Source organism: Callionymus lyra, chromosome 3, assembly GCF_982586985.1.
Source record: "Callionymus lyra chromosome 3, fCalLyr1.hap1.1, whole genome shotgun sequence".
NCBI classification, from domain to species: domain Eukaryota; kingdom Metazoa; phylum Chordata; class Actinopteri; order Syngnathiformes; family Callionymidae; genus Callionymus; species Callionymus lyra.
In genome coordinates, this window is record NC_141820.1 from 30,015,348 (window position 1) to 30,041,282 (window position 25,935).

Sequence of the window (25,935 nt, forward strand, 5' to 3'; positions counted from 1 at the left end):
ATATCATCTGTCGTTAATAAACTGTAGGACAGTCAGACTATACAAGGTCTGTGTTTGCCATCATCTTAAAAATCACAAGTGAAGACTGTTTGGCACTTAATTACTACAAATGTAATTCATTATTTATTACTCTTTACTATCCTTCTGCAGTGACTGGCTACGTTAAAATATTACCATCTTTAAATTTCCAGGCATTTCTACTTGTTTTGCTTTACCTAACCAGAAGAAAAAAAGATTCCTCACTATACATCCAATCACATAAGGACTATACAGGAATGTCTATTGTGAGGGAAATATTGTGACTTAAAGCAAATCTTCCAGAGATCAACAAAACATGTTGGCTATAAAAATGACTTGATTTCACCCCCAGTAGCCACTTACAAAAGCCAAACATTTTTTGTCTCCTTCGCTAATCTTAAATGATGAATGTATATGAAAATAACTTTATTTAAAACTTCTGGGTATTCTATAGACGTAAAACAGTGAAATATATTTTATATACAAAAAGCAAAGGGAATGTTATTTACCTTTAAATACTTTATTGTATCTTTGACAGGCTTGTATGGACTAAAAGGTTGCTAGCATCAGTTTTCACTCGATCGCGACAGTGCTTGGCCTTTGCAGAAGAAACAGCAAAAAACAAAAAATCAGTCTTAGTTCGGACACTGAGCAGAGAGAGAACTTAGACTCAAGTGACCTTTATAGATTAGAGATTAGTCTTAATAAAAGTTATTGAACGTTACACCATGTGAAATATTACCATCATCTTTTAGTTCTATATTATAGTTAAATCTAATGCGTTACATTCATTTATTTATTTAATGTTATGTCAATTTTACCTGCATTCAAAACCTTGTGTAAAAATGTAGCCAAGTTGAGTTTTAGTATGAACTTATAATAAATTTTTTTTTTTTTTCTGATGCGAACACTTGGTGGTGTTTCAGTTTAAAGACTAGGAAGGATCAATGTCATTATGTTCTAATGGCCTTCAGATAAAAAAAACCTTAACCTTAAAACTCATCGTACGACCCAAATGCACAAGAAGGCAACACACAGTCTATGTTAATTCTTCATCGGAACAATGAGGTCTTCACAAATGTGGAATAAAACTACTAAACTTTTTCTAAACTTGACTGAACCATTTACTTGAAGACGGTTGACCAAAGTGTTATAATTGTGAATATAATTCATGACCAAATGTTACATCTTACTTCATTTGTATTTATAAGTCTATGTGTGTAAATGAAGGACAGGGAGCCGTGTGAGTTTTCACTCTTATATAAAACTTGTAATATGTAAGTTAGAACTTGTGACTGTTGTGTGGAGCTTCTGTATTTTCTTCTGAGAAGGTGTTTTGGCTGATTTGTCATCTCATAACTTGGTTCAACATGGATAAGGGACTTCCGAAGAATCCTAGTCAGGAGTTATGATTTTCTCAACACTTTTATTTCTGTGTTACTTTTCCCAGATATTCTCGTGACACAAAATAATCTAAAATGAGCGTCTTTTTCTGGGATTGATTCAGCGGATGAAAGGCATAAAAGTTCAATCTACGCAGACCTTTTCTCTGTAAAACCCCTGAAAACAGTTCTTTGGTCAACTGTTGGTTCAGCATCTCCTGCTGAAGGCGACTGTAAGTGAGCCACGCGCTACGTTCACGCTGACATTATAGCTGCGGTGATTTAGGTGCGTGTCCATGCCAGCAGGTGATCTCAGCTCAGTGGTCAGTAAAACACCAGAGTGCCGGCCGCAGGCTGTCAATCACGCTTAGAGTAGTGCTGCTGGGCAAAGGGGATTACATCAGCGGGTGAGATCATACTGCATCTACTCCTAAGCACAATTGTGCTCCCTCTCTTTCTCCGTCCGGCTTTTTGCCAGAGCCTTGCATTCATTACAACAACAAAAAAACTAAAACACATTTCCACTTAATGAAAAACTGTGATTGTATTTAGACAGTTTTCCAGTTCTCAACCTTTCACTCATTGTTGGCTTTTGTCTGCGTGTTTTTCCATTCAGAACTTTTTTCCGGAGCAGATGGTAGCCTGGTGTCAGGAGTCCGACAGTTCCATCCCTCAGACGCAGCTCTTACAGGTGAAGAAGTGACTCGGTTAATAAGTGTTACTTCAGTTCAAACTAATCTTTTAGATTTTTTTTCAAAAGTCTCACATCCGGTGTGAAACTAATCAATGTATTGGGTGTTTTTAAATCAGATAATTGGATTTAAGTTACATTATTTATTTGAATTTGACATATTTTGTTTTAATTGAATTGAACTCAATGTTCTTTCTCATCAGAGTTTAACCCCAGAAAGTCTGCTTTTGTGACGAAGATTTATGTTGACGTGACATTAACACAATCATCAGTGGAGCCCTCAGAGTTTGGGATCTATAAATGAATTACAATGTCTGTTAATCACCGTTGGACGGTGGTGGAGGACATGTTGTCGCATGACAGGGACAGATAATGGTCTGTGAACCAGCCGTGTTGAAAGATCCGTCTCGTTCTTTCCACCTCGACCCCAGAACTTCCTGAACTCCAGCAGCTGTCCCGAGATCCAGGGCTATTTGTACTTGAAGGAACCTGGACGCAAGTCATGGAAGAAGCTCTACATGTCGCTGCGACGCTCCGGCCTCTACTACTCCACGAAAGGAACATCAAAGGTAAACAGAGTTTTCTCCTCTAAAAGTTTCCTGTGATGTCCATCATCATATGGTCCCGAGCTTTCTACACCACACGTAGGGTTGTTTTATTCCTCAACTTGGATAAAAGTTGTATTAAAAAAACAACTCAGAATCAGTGGGAGATCTGGACTTGTTTTACCACAAGATGTATTTATGTAGTGTTTGTTTTTTTTGACGAACATTTCCCTCGTTTCATTTTTTAAATAAGGGATGACATGAACTAGACAAGCCTAATGTGTCAAGAGCCACAGCTGAATGTAAGCCAAAGAAATTACATGTTAAATTAAATGACATTATTCAAAAACTATTCTTTGTGTCTTGGTGACAAACTCTTCACGGATCAGGGAGCTTTAGAAAGTAGAGTTGTCCGAAGTCCTTGCTGCTCTCAAGACCTTTAATTGAAGTGGAGTTGTTGTCTGTCTGCGTGTCCCCCCTGACGTGGGTGGTGACCTGTCTGGGGACCTTGTTACTAACCTTCCTCATCCTCACCAGGAGCCACGTCACCTGCAGCTGCTCTCAGACCTGGAGGACAGCAACATCTTCACCTTCGTCCCGGGCAGGAAACTCCACAACGTCCCCACAGACTTCCAGTTCTGCATCAAGGTGACTTATTCTGAACCGACACTGACAAGAGCAGCGTGTGTTTGAGTCTCATCTGAGCAATGAGAACATCTCAAGCCTCAGAGAAACTGAACTGTTTGTGTTGAACTTACTTGACTTTTACACTAAACAACACTGCAGACCAATAGAATAGTTTGGTTTTTTTTTGGAGGTCACAACATGTCATTACGGGAAGATGGTTGGTCCCAAAGCCAGACCAGTTGAAAACCCTCCACACATTCAACAACATCCAGAACAATGTGTTTACGAGAGGACTTATTGTACTCGCCCATGCCACCTCGACCTTTGACCCGAATACTAACACAGATGAAGGTTCAGAGCTCGCTCGTTGGTGCTTCTGTCAAACTAGTGTGTTGAGTTGAATCTAAATGACGTCTATATTTTTGTGTTTGTTGTGAGCAGCCCAACAAAGCCTGCAGCGACTGTAAGGAGCTGAAGATGTTGTGTGCTGAAGACGAGCAGAGCCGCACCTGCTGGATGACTGCGTTCAGATTGCTCAAGGTACTTTCATCAATGTGTACTCTGTAGCTGAGTCACACCTGACCTCTAGTTTGACCTTCAAATGTACTTCAAAACTTGACGTTTAAATTTAAGTTTTCAAAAATGGTTTTGCAATTGCTCTGCTCTGACACTCAAGGATGATTTGGTGAAACGTGACGGTTGTTATCGTGGTCGTCCGGCAGCCGATGGTTCCACTATAATGAGCGGCAAGAGCGCCTGCATTGATCCAGGAGTTAATGGCGTCTCTCTCTCTCTCTCTCTCTCTCTCCACAGTATGGAATCGAACTGTATAAAAGCTTCACTGTCCCCCAGCAGAGGAAGCCCAACCTCTCACATTTCTCTTCTCCTGTGGTGAGGATCTGCTCTCTTTGACAACTTCTCTTCCAACTCATCCAGACAACACTTGATCCATTATTCCATTATTAGCCCACCATGATGTGTAGTTTTAAACACACACCATGACACTCAAGCCAGGAAGTAAGTAACATGGAAGCTAAAACTTCAAAGCAGTTCAACACTCAAGACAGAAATCAAGAGTTCAAAAGTGAAAAAAGTTCATTGTTTGAATCCCGCTGTAATAAATCATGAAGGTCTTTACGAAACACAAAACACAGTGTGTGTTGTGTACAATTCCCACAGTACCGACAATAAGTAAACAATTCACTTTGGCAGTCAGGAATTGTTCAGTGGATGTAGTAAATAATGAATAAGCCAGAGATAGTGAGCGGCGAGGCTTCCTGCAGGGACGTGTAGCGTCTCCTCATTGGGGCATGAGCGGGGCAGACTGAAGTGGGTCTCTGTGCAGACAGGATTTGTCATGCCCCAGTGAGTGTGTCTGGCTTGTAAGACCTCTGACCTTTGTCTACCCCCCCTCCCCCCTCCTCCCACACTATCTTTGACCCCCTGTACTTCCTCTCCCATGTTTCCTCACAGCGAAGCGTGTCTGAGAACTCTCTGGTTGCCATGGACTTCTCTGGACAGACAGGTCGAGTTATTGACAACCCTGTGGAGGCCCAGAGTGCTGCAGTGGAGGAGGGTCACACATGGAGGGTGAGTTCCTCTCACATACCTTTAAATACATTTCATGCATAAATACCTTGATGCATTTAAAGAGAGCAATGCCCTGTTTTGAAAACGGTGATGCTCCAATCATTTAAGTTTATTCTTTGACGTTTTCATGAATGGTTTTATATTGTTTGTGAAAGATTGAAAGAGTTGATACATACGATGATGGAGGTGATACAAATGAACAGGCGCGATTATCTGAATGAATAAACACCAGGCTGTGATTGTAAAGTGTGGATTCATGTTTTTCTCCGATGAACCTGAACTCACCACCCTCGGATAAATACTGAACTTCCTTTTCATTCATTTTACGCTGTGATTGCATTTCTGAAGACTTGAATAAACGGCTTCTTCTTCCATCTCTTCCTTTTGTTTTAGATTAGATTTAAGGTCAACTAATGTGTGTATTTAAGTGAGTATGTGTCCGTTTGTACAAAACTCCCTTTAATTGAAATATTTGCTTTATAAAATGATCTTAAGATGAAATCTTGTTTATCATAACCACGCCCACTCTGCTGTGATTGGTCAAGCATTCAGGCGTGTCATGGCTTGTCATAAATCTCAGAAGTCTCCACCTCCAAGGGACTCGTTGTATAAACGAAGGGGGCATGATAACAGCTGGCTGGAGGAGGAGTGAAGACCATTATTACGTCATAATGGCTCTTGTAACCTCTTGTTCGCCGAGATTTTAGACAGGGAACTTTAGAAATTAATAACTTCAAAACATGGTAAATACTCTCATGCTCGTGTCGATGCAATGTGAAATAGCGACTCTAGCTTTGATGAAAATGTCGAAAAAAAACATGGAAACTCTGTAATGACTTTGTCAAGTTATAGTTCATTTGCTAACTTTCTGTGGCTTCAAGTGTTCAAATCCACTTCTACCTGCTCATGCAGTCTCCTTCGTTGGTTTTGAGTGCGTCAGAGCGCCACACACAGGCCTGAGATGTGTACCACACATTTTTGTGTTCGACTTACATCTTCAAATAGTTTTATCTTAAAAGTAGGGGCAAGAAATCAGCATCAGTGAAGACGGGGACTTGAGAAAATGTTGGTGAACATTTGAACTAAAGTATTATTAGGAGGCAAATCTGGTCTTTGTTATTCATTGTTGGAATCATCACTTTCCAGGATTGTTTACCATCTAAATGAATGATCTTTTCTTGCTCTAGAAACTGAACTCTAAACTAAACACTGTACATTTTCCACTTTTTGTAACATCATGTTTCTTCCCTCCATAGAAGCGAAGCCCGCGCATGAATGTCCTGGGGAGCCCCAGTCCTCTCCACCCGTCCTCTCTCAGCACAGGTACCAGAGTGTAACACGCAAACACATGCAACAGTCGAACCCCAATATATTGACGCTCCATGTCTGCCAGTCATCCACAGGACGCAGGTGTGGTTCCACGGGCGCATCGTGAGAGAGGAAGCCCACAAGAAGATCATGCAGCAGGGCCAAGTGGACGGGTGAGATTCATGGAGAAATAATCATAGAGATGTATTTACTAATAAATAAACAAACATTTGGAGGAAAAAAGAAGTGATGATAGTTTAAATAAATGACAGCATCAACGTTAGTTATGCATTTGAATTATTGGACGATGTGTTTTGATTGATCCTGTTCTCTTGTATCTTTTAGGTTATTCTTGTTGCGCGACAGTCAGAGTAACCCGAAGGCGTTCGTGCTCACCATGTGCCACCACCAGAAGATCAAGCACTTCCAGATACTTCCGGTCAGTGTTTTTGTTCTCGTGAGTGTTTGAGGTTTTCGGCTCCACGGTCTCGCGACTCAAGTGTTCCTCTCTCCTGAAGTGCGAAGAAGACGGGAAAGTGTTCTTCAGCCTGGACGACGGCGCCACCAAGTTCAGCGACCTGATCCACCTGGTGGACTTCTACCAGCTCAACAGAGGAGTGCTGCCCTGCAAGCTCAAACACCCGTGCACCGCCGTTGCCTTGTGACACTGCCCTTCGTCCCCCTTTCTTTTTGCACACTCCCCCCCCCCACCCTCACCCTGGCCGCCCCCCCACCCTCCACCCTCACACCGACCCTGAAGAGTTTGAGGAAATCCAGAAGAGTCAGGAGGAAGTGGACGACTCAGCAGGAGCACTCGGACAGATGCGTCTCCGGTGCACAAGCTTTTCTTCGCCTTATCGGATGTCGGGATAGAAATGTGACCAGGAGGTCGTGATCACCAGACGTCGGCGGATCCCCTTTCAGTCCCTTCACACCTGACCCCCTGCATTCCTCCAGGCATGATAAGCTGTGGTGTCCGGGCGGCACCTTTGACTTCCTCACCGATCATCAGGGATGGACGAGAGCCTCTCTAGGAGTCCTCTCAGCCCGTGCAGTCCAGTCTGGATAAGCTGACACAATGACCCCCGCCCGATTAAACGCCCTCCAACCCCCCCACCCCCCCGCTCCATACAAGCTCAGAGGAAAATGAGGAAGAGCCTGAGGGCCAGATGAGCAGTCCCGAGGGTGACAGGATTAAGGAATGTTTCGTCAGGAGTGACGAGCCTCTCTGTTGATTACTTGATGTCATTGTGATGCTGTTTTATTACTGTTGATTCAATGCAGAACCAGTTTTGCACTCGCGGGGGTGGGGGGGCGCCAGAGAGCAGCCGCCTGCGATCCTTGTCCTCCTCGCGGGGAGGAGGGGGGTGGGTGGGGGGGGACCTGGGGCGCGCCCACCCCTGAGCTTCAACCATTTCAGACGTTTCTTCTTCAATCAAAGGGTGACTTTGTGAATTGGTGTTGAATGTGATTTTTATTTGTTTGGTTTAGCTCGACGCTTGCACATTTGAATCCTCCTGATCTAACATTGAAGAGTCGCCGCGACTCAAGTCTGCAGATACTGACCACTGTTGGAGACACACCAGACTAAAGCACTCCCGACGACACCAACGACGTCACTTAGATCGGTGAGCCTCGCCTGCCTTAAGTCCAAATTGTGAGCTTCACGTCGACGCACACGAGGCTGAAGCTCTGAGAGGAAATCCGAGGAAGAACCACCAGCACTTTTCACCCGACGACATGTCCAGTTACACCTCGTGTGTTTAGAGCCACGACTCAACTCTGTAGCATCAACGCGTTCAAATCTGTTTACATCCACTTTCAGCATTTTCACTTTTCCAAAGTCTCCAGTTCACTTTGTGCACCAGACGACGAGCTCCGATGAGGAGCTTCCAAGCACTTTGACACCAGATGATCACACATGCTAGCAAGGCTTCGCTCCTAGCTTCAGTTTACTGCTTCAGAGCGGGGGGGCGTGAAGACAGACGGACACTTGAATAGCAGGTTTTCAGACCAGAACAGTAGAAGACGGGATGAATAAGTTGGAAAGAAGATCCGTCAATAAAACTGAGTTGAGCGTGTAGGTCGTCCTGTTAGCAATTAGCTATTAGCACGCGCAAGAAATCAGTTTTGTCCTGGAGTTGAACGTTGGTGTAGGAACAACCAATCTTGGCCAAAACTCAAGACTTTGATTCTTCGCCGCCTTGTTTCTTCTCACCGCAGCTCAGCTCAGAATAATCGTCAGCGGAGAATAGTCGCTAGAACTTTTGGTTTCACGCCGAACATCTGGTTTACATGTAAAGTCAATGTAGAGAAGCTACTACGTGTGAACATTTTCTAATGCCTTTCTTAGTCTCTAGGAACAAACGCTCCAGTCTTTTTTTTTTCATACCTCCATGTTAGATTAAGACACAATACTGCCGCCATTTTGACTCTCCACCGACATCAGACCCGTCCTTGAAAACCGACGTACTTTTGGAGCGGCATCTTGAGAGACGGAAAGGAAAGTCCTTCTGTCCCCAGAAACCAGCGATCGCTCGGATCCCAGTAGTGCTGGTAGCGTCTTCGAAAGTCGCACTCGAGAAAATGAGGTCAATGGAATTGGAATTGGCTCATTTTTTGAGCATTCCTTCTTTAGAAGTGTCTAAAGTGATCTTGTTTCGCGAGCGTCTCCGAATCGTCCACGACCTCGTATTATTGAACCTGATGAGTCCGGGGACAGAAAAACATGCTTCCACTTCCTTATTTAGAGACGAACAAGCTTCCTCCGCTGAGGCTTCAGAACAAGATTGGAACATGAACCGGTGCAAAAGTTATGGACCGTGACCTGGTTCTCCGACTACCTAGCTCACCGGTGCCGCCCTTCCCATGATCTCTTAACCATTCGGCCTTCATCAGTCACACTCTCCAGGGATTGGATAATGCTTGAACCCCAACGCCCCCACCTACCTGTGTCCAGCCTGTAAGCTATTACCGTGTGTATGTGTGTGTGTGTGCGCGCGCGAGTGTGCGAGAGCGTGCGTGTGGCTAGACTGTTATATTGACTATTCAGGATTGCTAACTCAGCTGGTTATCATACATACATGCCTTTGTAGACGTAGAGTGGCGACAGTAGAGGATGCCTTGCTTCACGGAGGAGGGGAGGTCGCGGGTTTCCCAGGATTCACTGAGACTGTTTCCCGTCCATGACGAGGGGAGACGGCGGACGCGAGGACCGTCCCCTGGTTTTTGTGCTAGCGTGCAATCGTAGAGTCCACCAGTCCAAGTGTGTATGTGAAGCTTTGGGAGGAGACGTAGATGTAACACTGTATCTAGGTCACAGATCACTATGTGAGGGGCGTTATGTTTTTACTCATAACTCCGCGTAAATATGAAGAATGATTTATTTTGTCTCTTTTTTTTTTCCAATATTTGATTGTGTGTATTATTGTGTATTTTCTTGTTTGCCACAAAAAATGACCTTTTATAAAAAATATATATAAATAAAGATTAAATCACAAAACGAAAATGATCTCTTCCTTATTTGGTCTGAATTTTTGTTTGTTAAATAGTCTCTTTCTACATGTTAGCTAAAACTAAATTAAATAAAGTGTAGTTTACGAGTACAAATGTTTTTCTACACTAGAACACAGTAACCGTAAATTATATCATCATTCATATCATAATTGATGAGTGCTATCAACAGTCGATATAACAAAGGTTACGTATGTAACAAGGATTCTGAGTGAAAGAGCGCTCTGGCGGTCATCCAGGACTCATAGAATAGTAGTTACATACGTAACTTTCGTTCTATTTCGTCCTTACTGACCGCCAGAGGCGGTGCTTCAAGCACTGGATGACCCATAACAACAAAGTCACGAGGAATCCCAGTACATACCTCATTGAGAGGAAGCAGCAGAGTCGGGCAACAGGACCACAGCTAATGGATGAGGAGTGGCGACGTTCACCCGATAGAACTTGAAAAAAGTGCTTGGTTAGGCCTATGACGCTGCCTCAGATGTCCTCCAGGGGTACTCCGCGTAGGGCCGCCCATGACCTAGACATCGCTCTGGTAGAGTGGCATCTCACCCCGGATGGCAGGGGTGACCACTTCCTTCATATGCGTGGGTAATAACATCAACGATCCAGTGAGACAGTCACTGTTTGGAAAGAGCACAGCCTTTCCGAGGGCCGCCATAGCAGAGGAAGAGCTGGTCCGACCGTCTTATACTTGCGGTTGTAGCTACATAGGTCCTCAAAGCCCGCACAGGGCACAGCAGTCCCAACCTGTCTTCCCCTTCCGGGGGAATAAATTGTGCCACTTGAATGGGACGGTTGAGGTTCGATAATGACAGAACCTTTGGGAGAAAATTTGGCCTGAGGGTAACCCCTGAGCCATCTGAGCTCCACCGCAGACATGACTCACTCACAGACAGGGCATGTAGTTCCCCGACAAGCTTCGCTGAAGCAATGGCAAGGAGAAAGGCAGTCTTAGCAGAGACCCACTTCAGCTCGGCCTGAGCCAGGGGTTCAAAGGGAGGCAGACACAAAGCGTCGAGCACCAGGTGCAAATCCCATGCTGGGGCACACTGTGTGCGTGGGGGGCTTAATCGCCACGCGCCCTTTAGAAAGACGGACACCAGTCTGTGGGACCCCACTGTGTCATTATCCACCCGAACATTTCAAGAGGAAATGGCTGCCACGTATATCCTCAGAGTAGCAGGGGAACGGCCACTGTCCAATAGTGACTGGAGGAACTCCAGAATCTTTGGGACTGAACAGTGCACAGGGTCCTCACCCCTGTCTGAACACCATGCAGTAAACAGTTGCCACGTATTTGCATACTACAGTCGGGTAGAAGGTGCCCTGGCATTTAGTATAGTATTGCAGACAGCATCTGAACACTCTGTCAGGAGCGGGTTGGGCCCTGCAGCAGCCAGACCCATAGCTGCAGGCGAAGAGGGTCGGGATGCCAAATCTGGCCCTCTAGCTGAGACAGGAGATCCTTCCTGTCGGGGAGGTGCCATGGTGAGCTGTGGCAGAGCCTGCGCAGCAGTGGAAACCATGTTCTCCCTGGCCAGAAGGGGGCTACCAACAGCAGCCTGTGACCCTGCTGGAGGATCCTCTGTAGTGTTAAAAAAATCAGAGGGATTGGGGGAAACGCATAGAGGAAACCTTCTGGCCAGTCGTGCGCAAGAGCATCCTGGCCCAGGGGACTGCTTTCCTCTTTCAGGGAGAACCAGAGGGGGCAATGGGTCGACTCCTCTGTGGCAAATTGTTCTACCTCTGCTCTGCCGAAGATGTCCCAGATATTGAGCACCACCTCTGAATGAAGCCGCCACTCCCCCGGCGGAGGCTTGCCCCGAGAGAGCAGGTCTGCGACCTGATTCCACAAGCACATGTCGCCCTCTCAGGAAGGGAAGAAAGTACTGCAGGGCCATATACACAGCTCGTAGCTCTAGAACATTGATATGCTCCGAGCAGTCTCGAGCAGACCAAAGCCCCTGGGCGGTCCGGTTTTGCCACACTGCACCCCCCCCCCGAGAGGGAGGCATCTGTTGTGATGGCCTCTCGACGGAATGCAACCGAACCCATCTGCATGCCCTGGAGGAGAAAACATCTCTCTCTTCACGGAGCCAGAGCAAGGAGGCAATGGTGTGACACCTTGAGTCTCCTATGCCGGTGCCACCTGGCATCCAAATGAAAGCTGTTAAGCCATCTCTGAAGGGGACGTAGCGACAACAGCCCCATAGGGATCATGGTGGCGGCAGCCGTCAGTTTGCCTGGGAGTCGCAGAAACTCCACATAATGCAACCACATGCCCCTGCAAAAGGGGGGAAGGAGGCGGAGGATTTCGTCCACCCGCTGTGGTGATGGCCAGGCCTTCATTAAGACGGTATTGAGTGTCATCCCGAGAAAAATTGTGCTCTGCGAGGGAACTAGGCAACTCTTTGTAGAGTTCACCCTGAGACCTAGTCGAGACACATGGGAAAGAAGGCTTGTGGTGTCCATGGTCACCCGAGACCGGGACGGAGAACAGATTAGCCAATCGTCTAGATAGGGCAGGATCTTCATGCCCTGCGACTGCAGGGGCGAGACAGCTGCCATCACAACCCTGGTAAATACCCGCGGCGAAAGGGAGAGGCTGAACGGGAGCACCCTGAACTGACGCCCCTGAAAGGCGAACCTCAGGAACTGCCTGTGGTTTGGTGCTATGGGCACATGAAAGTAAGCATCCTTCAGGTCTATTGAAGTAAACCACTCCTCTCTGGAAACAGTGCGCAGAACCTCTGCAGGGCTGAGCATGTGGAATTTCAAGACCTTCAGGAACTTGTTGAGTCCCCTCAAGTCGAGGATAGGGCAGAGTCTGCCATCTTTCTTTGTTACCAGAAAGTAAGTCGAGTAGACCCCTCCTGGTTGTAACAGTGGATCTATCTGCTCGATTGCACCCTTGTCCAGGAGGACGGAGAACTCCTGGTTGAGATTTGGGCTTTTGCCGGGTTGCGTATGATGGTCATCTTGACCCGGCCAACGGTTGGGGGCCGGCGTCGGAACTGACGTTTGTACCCGTTGGTCAAGGTTGAGAGCACCCAAGGGTCCCGGGTGGAAGCAGCCCAATAGCTGAGCTGCTGCTGGGAAACAGCAGACGGCCGACCCCAATGCCTCAGTGCCCGGCCTCGAAAGGCTCTGGTGGTACAACGGACAGTATGTGAGGCCTGAGGTTGCCCAGAGGGCAGCCGCTCAGGGGCTCGAAAAGGTCTGTGCCGCCTTCTGAACAAGCTGTGGATGTGGGCGTTGAGACCTGAGGTAGCCTCGGGGTAAGCCTTTGGATGAGAGCGGCGCTGGGAGCGAGCTGAAGAACCCCTAGGTCTGCCAGGAGGAGGCACACTCCTGCGAAGCCCGGACAGCTGCTGAGTCTGTCTGGCTTGGACAGTTCGCTCAACAGCCTCTAGCACTGCAGGTCCAAAAAGTTCCCCCGGTTCCACTGGAACACTGCGGAGGGTTCTCCTGCATGCCTCTGTCAGAGGTAATTGTGCCAGCCAAACCTGGCGACGAGCCTGGATGAGAGTGGACATCAACCGCCCCAACTCTCTAGACATCAGCACGAATGCCTGCAGCGAAGTGTCACTGAAATTATGGACGGAAGCATCCATTGGAGTCTCTGGGATGCTGATAAAGCAAGCATCAGGTGGGACATAGAATTACCTATGCTTCCCATGCGTGCCACTGCGTCATAGACTTTGGAGAGCAGATCATCCGTCACCCGACACTGGGACACCAGTATCTGGTCTCAGAGCCTCATTAAGTGAAACAATTAACGCAGCTATTGTGGGCTGAATAGCTGGTATGCGGCCGAAGCCAAACTTGGGTGCATCCTGCATGGCTGCCATGGTCCGGCCGTCTAAAGTTGTATGAGAGAAGGCTCTAGAGTCCCTCCAGCATGCATGCAACTCCCTCAAATATACATCAGATAGAGGCACAGTTATGTTGGCGTGAGCTTATCCACGCCTGAAAAAAGCACTGGCCGAAGCTGGCTCAGCCTGCGGTATATCCAACTGCAGGCGAGCCAGGGCCGTACGAATGATGGCCCCCATTGAGCCGTCTTCAGAACCAACAGTAGAGCTGTGGGCTGAAGAACGGGAGCCCGCCACGGAGGTGTGGGAGGCTACATGCCGTGGCACCACATCCTCTCCATATTCGGCAAACACAGTGGCTGAAGCTGCCATGGAGATTACATCTTCCTCCTGTTCCAAGTTGGCTGGAGGAGGAGCAGGATCACCCAACTCTCTTTCACCAGTCCGGACTCTTTAACCTTCTTCCTAGAAGTGGGGCCTCTAGTCTCAGCAGCCCGACGTTTAGATCGGCCGGATTGAGCTGGAGTCTGCCGCTGGGCTGAGGTCAACTGCTCAGGCAACGAAACGAGGCCCAACAGTTGTTCCACCTCAGCAAGTCTGGCAGCCCTACTCCCCAGGGCATGCAGGGATCTTCTGAAAGACCTTCCCTCAGATGCTCGAGACCAAGGCATGAGGGACACATATCATGGCCATATTCAGGCTGCAGAGAAGCCATACAGGCTGAGCAAGAGTGGCCGCCAAGCATGTTAGTAACAAGCGGAAATCCACACAGAGAAAACAACAAACGCTGGGAGCGGGAGCGAAAACACAGCCTTCACCAACAAGTGTTACAAACAAAATAGTTAGTTCCAGCGGAAACGCTGCTACCAACTACAAAACCACATCTTTGGCGGGTGCGGGATTGAGAGCACAGCCTTCACCAGCTAAGGGTAATTGAATACTGGGACAACCAAGACGGTGCCAATCAATGTAAACAATAATATGCCGAGCTAAAAAACGCAGGCAAAAGGTGTCACATATGAGATAGAAGTTGCACAAATGCTGGGAGAGGGAGCGAATACGCTGTCGTCACCAACAAATATAAAAATATAAACAAAAGCGAGTGCAATAGGTTGCACAGGTACTTCAATAACAGTAGCTGTATATCAGCGGTACAGATGTCGGGAGAGGGAGCGAACACACTGCCGTCACCAACAAATGTAAAAAATAACAAAGCGAGTGCAATAGGTTGCACCGGCACTCAATAACAGTAGCTGTATATCAGCGGTATAAATGTTGGGAGAGGGAGCGAACACACTGCCGTCACCAACAAGAAATCAAAATACAACCAAAAACGAGTACAACAGGTTCTACTGATATTCAATGATATATAAAAATGTCGGGAGAGGGAGCGAACACACTCCTGTCACCAACAAGAATATAATGCAACCAAAAGCGAGTACAACAGGTTGCACCGAACAAAATGTAATGAGAAAAGTTGGTACTTAGCCAAACGATGACGATCAGAGGGGGAAGAGTCCACGGCAAGCCGCTACAACTTCTCCGGCTCTGGCGGTCAGTAAGGACGAAATAGAAACGTTGTATTCTAACATGTGAATATTATCTTAACAGACGATGCTAATGCTAAGCTAACAACTCAACTCGTGCCTTTTTTACCGTGGCTGGGAAGGCCTAATAGGTTCTACAAACGCTCCTGATGTGCTGATTTAACTGTCCTCACCAGTCTGTTTCTTTTTGCACAAAACTCTCATTCAATAAAGATATTTATTGTTGACATGAGAAAATTTGCTTAAGCCCCGCCCACTTCAAATTTGCCGTTTCACCCGAGACTAAATCGTGTCCAAGCAACCACGCCCACTCTGCTCTGATTGGTCACAAAAACATGAGTTGCATTCAAGGACTCACATAAATTTCAAATTGAAACTCCTGTTTTGTACATAAAAAACGAATAATAAAAATAAGGTTTGCTGCTTAATGTACAGATTACAAAAACACCTAAAGGCAGAAGCAACTCTCACCATGTTTAAATAAATATTTATTTTGTTTCACGATTAACATGTAGGTTCTTAACTGATTTAGGGCTTCTAGGGGAGGACACTTTCACCAGAGTGATGTCAGAATGTATAATTTAAACCGTAATCTCGTTTGGCGAGATTTCAGACGGGAGAGAACTTTATTAAGTAATAACTTAAAAACGGAGCAACGTCATGATGAATGACCCACTGCATTTTGAAGTGGACGACTTCAAAATTCACAACATGTTTACAAGTCAGGAGGGTTGGGTTTTCAACATTAGGTGCCCTTTAAAGCAAATTAAGAAAGTCCGAAACATAATTTCACAACTGTTAAAGTGGTCAATGATCAAAAGCTTAGTCAACTTTGACGACAGTTTAAAAAGTCAAAGGTTTCTGAAAAGCTCCGATTTCAAGTGAGAGAATCTCACGGTTCTACTCCAAGTCTCTGTTGAAGGACTGAGCTCTTTAATATACTTCACAGCCTCAGAAAAATGTATCAACGGCAAAGAAGATCATCTTGTCTCATGTTTTAATGTCGATTCGACTCAAGACTTTTGTGCTTTTTTCAAGGACCATCATGGAAATTTAGACCCTGTTCTTCCCCAAATCTTCACATGTCAAAATGTAAAAAGAAATGTAGTTTAGTATTTAACTATCTAAGATTAACTTGAATAAAATAAAACTGGGAAATGATTGAACACACAAAAACACAAATCAAACATATCCATAATGTTTAATTTTCTAATAATTGTTGGCAAAATGAGAGTATTTACACAGAAATACGTATGAACTGTACAACAAATATACATGCAAACATAAAAATATGAACAAATGTTTGGATGACGACACAAAATTTTGATGCTTCCTGTTAAAAAGGTTCCTTGTTTCGATGGCCCCGGACACGACGTGGAAATAAATTAGGAAAAGAAAGAGAAGCAACGGAGGAAACCGGCTGGTTTGGCAACAAACATCTGTACACGAATGTCACCGTCGTCCGAAACGACGAGTGATTCCGAAAAACCATCGGCTTCATTTTCTTATCGCAAATGATCTTTGAGTTTGTTCTCGTGTAAACAACCACTAGTTTGCCGAAATAACAAGGGAACATTTTAAAGCTAGAAAAAAAGTGACTTTGGTGTTCCAACACTAGACCTGTACAAAAACACTCATCTCGTGTGTGTGTGGTGACCTTGAACGTCCTCTGAAATAAACACACACACCTGTCTGTACATTTTTACTCCTAAATTTATTACACAATCTTCATAAATAGTTGCATAAAATGTTAAAGCTGCAACATTGCACATGAAAGTAAGAAAAACAAATGAGTGCATTTTCAATATTTTGCTTTGCTGCACATTCACGGCCGCGGCTCACACTCGCTGTGAGAAGAACGAAGGCAGAAGTTCCTGTACAAGTTCGTGTTTAAGGCTTCGACAGTCTCCGATTTTGTTCTGGGAAGCGGACCGGACGCCGCGGATGTCTCGGATCCAGGAAATGTGTACGAGCGGTTTCCGGGGAGGGTTGAGAACGAATCTTTCTTCTCCAAATAAATTATATCTTTTCTGTTCTATAAAATCTGTGGAGCAGCAGCAGCAGCGGCAGCAGCAGCGGCAGCAGCAGCACGCGAGGGCGATGTGGTCAGTGAAGGAGGATCAGATCAGCGGCTTTCCTAGTTCAACAGCAGCTCAACTCTGGAGGATTCTGGTTCTGATTCGGGGCGTTCAGGGCTGCAGGCGACACTGGATGAAGCTCCGCACTCCCCCCATGGGCCGGGCGTCCGTCTGGTGTTTCCTGCGGTCGATGAAGGCGACCAGTCGAGACGTGTCCAGGCAGAACTCGGTCCTGGCATCGACCCGGTTCCCCTGCAGCCACGGCTCCTGGAGGCAGAGCCCGGACGACAGCCTAGAGGACGGGTCGGTCCGCAGCAGCAGACACACGAAGTCCCGCGCCGCCTGGCTCACCCCGTGGAAGTAGTCCTGGGGGAAGCTGAAGTCCAGCCGGCAGATGTTCAGACACGTCTCCTCGGCGCTCTCGTCCAGGAAGGGGGAGGCGCCGCTCAGCAGCACGTAGGTCACCACACCCACGCTCCACATGTCGGTGGTCGGCGACACCGGCTCGCCCAGGACCACCTCGGGCGAGGCGAACTCCGGGCTGCCCAGCAGCGGGTGAGTGTGGTGGCTGCTGCTGAGCTGCACGGCGTCGCCCAAGTCCGACAGTTTGACCGTGGGCTGGGCGGCAGAGCTGTGGGTCACCAGCAGGTTCTCAGGCTGCAGGAGGAAGAAGATGAAACATGACCTGATCGTTAGTATCATCGGTGTTTCATCGACGGGTCAAGAAGGTTGATGGGCTTGAACTTCATGAAATATATATATATATATATATATATATATATATATATATATATAGTGGTATGAAAAAGTTTGGGCACCCCTGTACATTTTTATGATTTTACTTTATAAATCATTGGTTGTTTGGATAAAAAAAATCCAGTTAAATATATCTTATAGGAGACAAACACAGTGATATTTGAGAAGGGAAATAAAGTTTATCTGATTTACAGAAAGTGTGCAAGAATTATTTAAACAAAATTAGGCATGTGCATAAATTTAGGCATCACAAAAGAAAAATTACTCAATAATTTGTGCATCCTCCTAACAGCCTCTAAACGCTTCCTATAGCTTCCAATTAGGGTCTGGATTCTGGTGGAAGGTATTTTGGACCATTCTTCTTTACAGATCCTCTCCAGTTCAGTCAGGTTTGATGGTTTCCGAGCATGGACCGCCCACTTTAAATCACACCATACATTTTCAATAATATTCAGGTCTGGGGACTGAGATGGCATTCCAGAACGTTATACTTGTTCCTCTGCATGAGCGCCTTAGTAGATGTTGAGCAGTGTTTAGGATCATTGTCTTGTTGAAAGATCCAGCCCCGGCGCAACTTCAACTTTGTTACTGATTCCTGGACATTGTTTTCCAGAATCTGCTGATATTGAGAGGAATCCTTGCGCCCCTCAACTTTAACAAGATTCCCCGTCCCTGCACTGGCCACACAGCCCCTCAGCATGATGGAACCACCACCAAATTTTACTGTAGACAGCAAGTTCTTTTCTTGGAATGCTGTGTTCTTTTTCCGCCATGCATAACGCCCCTGGTTATGCCCAAATAACTCTATTTTAGTTTCATCAGTCCACAGCACCTTATTCCAAAATTAAGTTGGCTTGTGCTTGAGCATACCTCAAGCGACCCCCGTTTGTGGTGTGTGCAGAGAAAAGGCTTTTTCCGCATTACTCCTCCATAAAGCATCTCCTTGTGTAAAGTGCGCTGAATAGTTGAACGATGCACAGTGACACCATCTGCAGCAAGTTGATGTTGCAGGTCTTTGGAGCTGGTCTGTGGGTTGACTGTGACTGTTCTCACCATCCTGCGCCTCTGTTTATCAGAGATCTTCCTTGGTCTGCCACTCCTGGCCTTAACTAGAACTGTGCCTGTGGTCTTCCATTTCCTCACAATGTTCCTCACAGTTGAAACTGAGAGCTTAAATCTCTGAGATAGCTTTCTAAAGCCTTCCCCTAAACCATGATTTTGAACAATCATTGTTTTCAGGTCATTTGAGAGTTGTTTTGAGGCTCCCATGTTGCCACTCTTCAGAGAAGATGCAAAGAGGAGAAACACTTACAATCGGCCTCCTTAAATACCCTTCTCATGATTGGACTCACCTGTGTATGGAGGTCAAGGGTCACTGAGGTTACCAAACCAATTTTGAGTTCCAATAATTAATGCTAAAGGTATTAAAATCAATAAGATATAAGGGTGCCTAAATTTATGCACATGCCTAATTTTGTTTAAATAATTCTTGCACACTTTCTGTAAATCATATAAACTTTATTTCACTTCTCAAATATCACTGTGTTTGTCTCCTATAAGATATATTTAACTGGAATGTTTATCCAAACAACCAATGATTTATAAAGGAAAATCATGAAAATGTACAGGGGTGCCAAAGCTTTTCATACCACTGTATATATATATATATATATATATATATATATATATATATATATATAGTTTGTCTTTGAGTCACGTTTTATTTACTCATAGTTGATTTTGGTTTACATTTTGCTTTATGGTTTATACGAGTGTTTATAAAATAAAAATATTTTTCATTTTTACTTACAATTAACATGCCCATATTTATTTTTGTGTTGCAATTAAAATTCTGTCCATTAGATGGCGGCAGTCATAACGTCCTCCACAGCTAATGGAACAATGACAACTGAGGACGGGAGGATACAGTCACTCCAGCAGCTTTTTTTGGACACATTTTGGTGTCAAAACAAATGAAAGAAGTTATGACTCTGTCAAGAGTCATGTGGGCAATACTCCAAATGTATACTTGTTCCTACAGTAATATATAGTCATCTGGTCAATACTAGAAAAGTATACTTGTTCCTACAGTAATATATAGTCATGTGGTCAATACTCCAAATGTATACTTGTTCCTACAGTAATATATAGTCATCTGGTCAATACTAGAAAAGTATACTTGTTCCTACAGTAATATATAGTCATGTGGTCAATACTAGAAAAGTATACTTGTTCCTACAGTAATATATAGTCATTTGGTCAATACTAGAAAAGTATACTTGTTCCTACAGTAATATATAGTCATGTGGTCAATACTACAAATATATACTTGTTCCTACAGTAATATATAGTCATGTGGTCAATACTACAAATGTACACTTGTTCCTACAGTAATATATAGTCATGTGGTCAATACTAGAAAAGTATACTTGTTCCTACAGTAATATATAGTCATGTGGTCAATACTACAAATGTATACTTGTTCCTACAGTAATATATAGTCATTTGGTCAATACTAGAAAAGTATACTTGTTCCTACAGTAATATATAGTCATGTGGTCAATACTACAAATGTATACTTGTTCCTACAGTAATATATAGTCATGTGTTCAATACTACAAATGTATACTTGTTCCTAAAGTAATATATAGTCATGTGGTCAATACTCCAAATGTATACTTGTTCCAACAGTAATATATAGTCATGTGTTCAATACTACAAATGTATACTTGTTCCTACAGTAATATATAGTCATGTGTTCAATACTACAAATGTATACTTGTTCCTAAAGTAATATATAGTCATGTGGTCAATACTCCAAATGTATACTTGTTCCTACAGTAATATATAGTCATGTGGTCAATACTAGAAAAGTATACTTGTTCCTACAGTAATATATAGTCATGTGGTCAATACTAGAAAAGTATACTTGTTCCTACAGTAATATATAGTCATTTGGTCAATACTAGAAAAGTATACTTGTTCCTACAGTAATATATAGTCATTTGGTCAATACTAGAAAAGTATACTTGTTCCTACAGTAATATATAGTCATGTGGTCAATACTACAAATATATACTTGTTCCTACAGTAATATATAGTCATGTGTTCAATACTACAAATGTATACTTGTTCCTAAAGTAATATATAGTCATGTGGTCAATACTCCAAATGTATACTTGTTCCTACAGTAATATATAGTCATGTGGTCAATACTAGAAAAGTATACTTGTTCCTACAGTAATATATAGTCATTTGGTCAATACTAGAAAAGTATACTTGTTCCTACAGTAATATATAGTCATTTGGTCAATACTAGAAAAGTATACTTGTTCCTACAGTAATATATAGTCATGTGGTCAATACTACAAATATATACTTGTTCCTACAGTAATATATAGTCATGTGTTCAATACTACAAATGTATACTTGTTCCTAAAGTAATATATAGTCATGTGGTCAATACTCCAAATGTATACTTGTTCCTACAGTAATATATAGTCATGTGGTCAATACTAGAAAAGTATACTTGTTCCTACAGTAATATATAGTCATGTGGTCAATACTAGAAAAGTATACTTGTTCCTACAGTAATATATAGTCATGTGGTCAATACTAGAAAAGTATACTTGTTCCTACAGTAATATATAGTCATTTGGTCAATACTAGAAAAGTATACTTGTTCCTACAGTAATATATAGTCATGTGATCAATACTACAAATGTATACTTGTCCCTACAGTAATATATAGTCATGTGGTCAATACTACAAATGTATACTTGTTCCTACAGTAATATATAGTCATGTGGTCAATACTAGAAAAGTATACTTGTTCCTACAGTAATATATAGTCATGTGGTCAATACTACAAATGTATACTTGTTCCTACAGTAATATATAGTCATTTGGTCAATACTAGAAAAGTATACTTGTTCTTACAGTAATATATAGTCATATGGTCAATACTACAAATGTATACTTGTTCCTACAGTAATGTATAGTCATATGGTCAATACTACAAATGTATACTTGTTCCTACAGCAATATATAGTCATGTGGGCAATACTACAAATGTATACTTGTTCCTACAGTAATATATAGTCATATGGTCAATACTACAAATGTATACTTGTTCCTACAGTAATATATAGTCATGTGGGCAATACTACAAATGTATACTTGTTCCTACAGTAATATATAGTCATGTGGTCAATACTAGAAAAGTATACTTGTTCCTACAGTAATATATAGTCATGTGTTCAATATTACAAATGTATACTTGTTCTTAAAGTAATATATAGTCATGTGGTCAATACTCCAAATGTATACTTGTTCCTACAGTAATATATAGTCATGTGGTCAATACTAGAAAAGTATACTTGTTCCTACAGTAATATATAGTCATGTGGTCAATACTAGAAAAGTATACTTGTTCCTACAGTAATATATAGTCATGTGTTCAATACTAGAAAAGTATACTTGTTCCTACAGTAATATATAGTCATTTGGTCAATACTAGAAAAGTATACTTGTTCCTACAGTAATATATAGTCATGTGATCAATACTACAAATGTATACTTGTCCCTACAGTAATATATAGTCATGTGGTCAATACTACAAATGTATACTTGTTCCTACAGTAATATATAGTCATGTGGTCAATACTAGAAAAGTATACTTGTTCCTACAGTAATATATAGTCATGTGGTCAATACTACAAATGTATACTTGTTCCTACAGTAATATATAGTCATTTGGTCAATACTAGAAAAGTATACTTGTTCCTACAGTAATATATAGTCATGTGGTCAATACTACAAATGTATACTTGTTCCTACAGTAATATATAGTCATATGGTCAATACTACAAATGTATACTTGTTCCTAAAATAATATATAGTCATGTGGTCAATACTCCAAATGTATACTTGTTCCTACAGTAATATATAGTCATGTGGGCAATACTACAAATGTATACTTGTTCCTACAGTAATATATAGTCATTTGGTCAATACTACAAATGTATACTTGTTCTTACAGTAATATATAGTCATATGGTCAATACTACAAATGTATACTTGTTCCTACAGCAATATATAGTCATGTGGGCAATACTACAAATGTATACTTGTTCCTACAGTAATATATAGTCATATGGTCAATACTACAAATGTATACTTGTTCCTACAGTAATATATAGTCATGTGGGCAATACTACAAATGTATACTTGTTCCTACAGTAATATATATATATACATATGGTCAATACTACAAATGTATACTTGTTCCTACAGTAATGTATAGTCATATGGTCAATACTACAAATGTATACTTTTTCCTACAGTAATATATAGTCATGTGGGCAATACTACAAATGTATACTTGTTCTTACAGTAATATATAGTCATATGGTCAATACTACAAATGTATACTTGTTCCTACAGTAATATATAGTCATATGGTCAATACTACAAATGTATACTTGTTCCTACAGTAATATATAGTCATGTGGGCAATACTACAAATGTATACTTGTTCCTAAAGTAATATATAGTTATGTGGTCAATACTCCAAATGTATACTTGTTCCTACAGTAATATATAGTCATGTGGGCAATACTACAAATGTATACTTGTTCCTACAGTAATATATAGTCATTTGGTCAATACTACAAATGTATACTTGTTCCTACAGTAATATATAGTCATATGGTCAATACTACAAATGTATACTTGTTCCTACAGTAATGTATAGTCATATGGTCAATACTACAAATGTATACTTGTTCCTACAGCAATATATAGTCATGTGGGCAATACTACAAAAGTGTACTTGTTCCTACAGTAATATATAGTCATATGGTCAATACTACAAATGTATACTTGTTCCTACAGTAATATATATTCATGTGGGCAATACTACAAATGTATACTTGTTCCTACAGTAATATATATATACATATGGTCAATACTACAAATGTATACTTGTTCCTACAGTAATGTATAGTCATATGGTCAATACTACAAATGTATACTTGTTCCTACAGTAATATATAGTCATGTGGGCAATACTACAAATGTATACTTGTTCCTACAGTAATATATAGGATCATTTAATGATCACCAGTATTTGGCCAATACACACCCGAATATTTCGTCTCTTGTGGGCCACTGTTCTGGGCCCAAATCTGGCCTTGCAAATACACCAGATTTGGCCCCAGAACAGAGTTTGACAGTTAAAATTCAAGGTATGAGCTACGACTTCTTCTGTCTGACGCTGGAAACGCGAAGCAAGTGCAGGTTCCTTGCTTCACGTGGAGGACGAGACACTGGTACCTTGACGTCCAGGTGAACGACTCGGCAGGTGTGCAGGTAATGTAAAGCTTCCAAAGCTCCTCGCAGGTAACTCGCCACCTTCTCCTCAGTCAGGTTCCCCCAGCTGACGATGTAGTCCAGCAGACGACCCTGGTCGGCCCTGAGAGGGGACATGGTGTCAGAGGACGTTCCGTCGCTCAAGTGATGGGTCACTCACATCTCCAGGACCAGCACGTAGCTGCTGGCGGTTTCGTACGTGTCCAGCAGAGCCACAATGTTGGGATGTTGGAGCCTCTGCAGCAAGTTCAGCTCCTGAGTCACTCGGTCTCTCCTCATCATCTTCTTGTTGACCAGCTTGACCGCCACAGAGCGCTTCGTTCCCCGGTGGTCGCAGCGCTTGACGACAGAGAAGCGCCCCCTGGAGGTGAAGCAGTGTCACGTTTGTTTAGGGCAAAATGGCCGAATCAGCATTACTTTCATTCACATAGAACCAGGATTATTGTAACAAACTCCGAAGTTTTGAACCGCCAAACTTTATTCAACATTAAACTACAAACAAACCTGAAAAAACATAGAAAACTAAAATGCTATATTTCCATTTGCTCTCTCTTTTTATTTTTTTGATGTATAGTTTGTCCTACGCCTTTGAATGCACCATCAACTTGTTGTGTAAATGCGATTAAGCTACATTTTTGACGTTCTAGCTTCGCCATTTAAAAACAAGACTGGGATTTAAAAACAAACATTTCTAATAAACAAATATTTGGTGCGGTGACATAAGCAGGTTATGTGTCGACGACTTGGATTCTACGTTGTTTATGTTTCTGTCCAGAACTAGGTTTCACACAAGTTTATTCATTTAAAAAAGCTTTTATTGTCTTATAACTGCAGGTATGTGATGATATCTTTGGGCTGAGCTCTAAACTCCTTGTCTCCTCCTGCACGGTTATTTGAGAAGCTAGCATGTCGTTTCTTCTGGTTTACACAATATTTGTTTTTAAGAAAAATTGACATGATTTCTACATATAAAAGAGAGAGAAACATGGATGCTAACGGCTAATTAGCAACAGCAGCTCCATCTACCTCTCAGCTGTTCCGCTGTGATGTGCTAAATAGAAATTAATTTATTATTGAGAAGATTTACGACACCATGAGAATAAAGTTCCAGATAAGTTGTTTATCGATGACTCGTGACAGATTCATCACATGACCGTAAATAATAATAATAATAAACTCCACAAGCTCAATGTTAAAAGTCATTTTATAAACAGCTACAAAACCTTTGGATAAAGATCTAGAACTGAACATGTTGACTCTGAGACCGAGACATGACGTGAACTAACCGTCCGAGTTCGACCACCTCGCTGTAGTGGGAGTCGAAGTTGTCCTTCCAGCTGACTCTGCTCCCGTCTGTGGACACGGCTGTAACCGACACGTCTGGCGTTAGTCGCCGGCCGGCTCGCTTTTCTGAATCCACGTTCTTACCCAAGACTCTGAGACTGGCCGAGGAAGTGGCGCTGCCCAGCTCGTTCGTGGCCACGCAAGTGTAAACACCGTCGTCTTCGGACGTCACGCCGATTATCCTGAGAGTCGCCTCGCCGCCGTCGCTGAGACAAACAAGCCAATCAAGGTTTTCAGACAGAACTTTTGACTTGACCAGACACATCATCGTCGCAAACCGTTTTTCTGCCGAGTTGTCCATTTATTAACCATTTATTAACTAAAATCCTTCAACTCTAAAATA

General features: G+C 43.0%; 2 protein-coding genes across 8 annotated transcripts in view; one reads left to right on the plus strand and one right to left on the minus strand.

The window, feature by feature from the left end:
- The window catches only part of LOC148084430 (growth factor receptor-bound protein 10-like), a 34,248-nt gene extending 24,579 nt beyond the window's left edge, over positions 1-9,669 (plus strand). For both annotated transcript variants that reach the window (XM_087787499.1, XM_087787500.1), the window contains 10 exons: positions 2,017-2,091; positions 2,523-2,660; positions 3,174-3,284; positions 3,705-3,803; positions 4,077-4,154; positions 4,737-4,853; positions 6,110-6,176; positions 6,247-6,334; positions 6,507-6,600; positions 6,680-9,669. In XM_087787499.1, coding sequence (XP_087643625.1) covers positions 2,017-2,091; positions 2,523-2,660; positions 3,174-3,284; positions 3,705-3,803; positions 4,077-4,154; positions 4,737-4,853; positions 6,110-6,176; positions 6,247-6,334; positions 6,507-6,600; positions 6,680-6,826 — 1,014 coding nt within the window. In that variant the 3' untranslated portion in view covers positions 6,827-9,669. The remainder of the gene's footprint in view (positions 1-2,016; positions 2,092-2,522; positions 2,661-3,173; positions 3,285-3,704; positions 3,804-4,076; positions 4,155-4,736; positions 4,854-6,109; positions 6,177-6,246; positions 6,335-6,506; positions 6,601-6,679) is intronic.
- A 7,068-nt stretch (positions 9,670-16,737) lies between these two features.
- The window catches only part of LOC148084431 (triple functional domain protein-like), a 68,236-nt gene continuing 59,038 nt past the window's right edge, over positions 16,738-25,935 (minus strand). For 3 of the 6 annotated variants that reach the window (XM_087787506.1, XM_087787504.1, XM_087787503.1), the window contains 5 exons: positions 25,677-25,798; positions 25,535-25,613; positions 24,409-24,609; positions 24,213-24,351; positions 16,738-17,777 (listed from right to left, as the gene is read on the minus strand). In XM_087787506.1, coding sequence (XP_087643632.1) covers positions 17,232-17,777; positions 24,213-24,351; positions 24,409-24,609; positions 25,535-25,613; positions 25,677-25,798 — 1,087 coding nt within the window. In that variant the 3' untranslated portion in view covers positions 16,738-17,231. Of the gene's footprint in view, positions 17,778-24,212; positions 24,352-24,408; positions 24,610-25,534; positions 25,799-25,935 lie in introns of all 6 variants that reach the window. The other 3 variants (XM_087787502.1, XM_087787501.1, XM_087787505.1) reach the window with 1 other exon arrangement.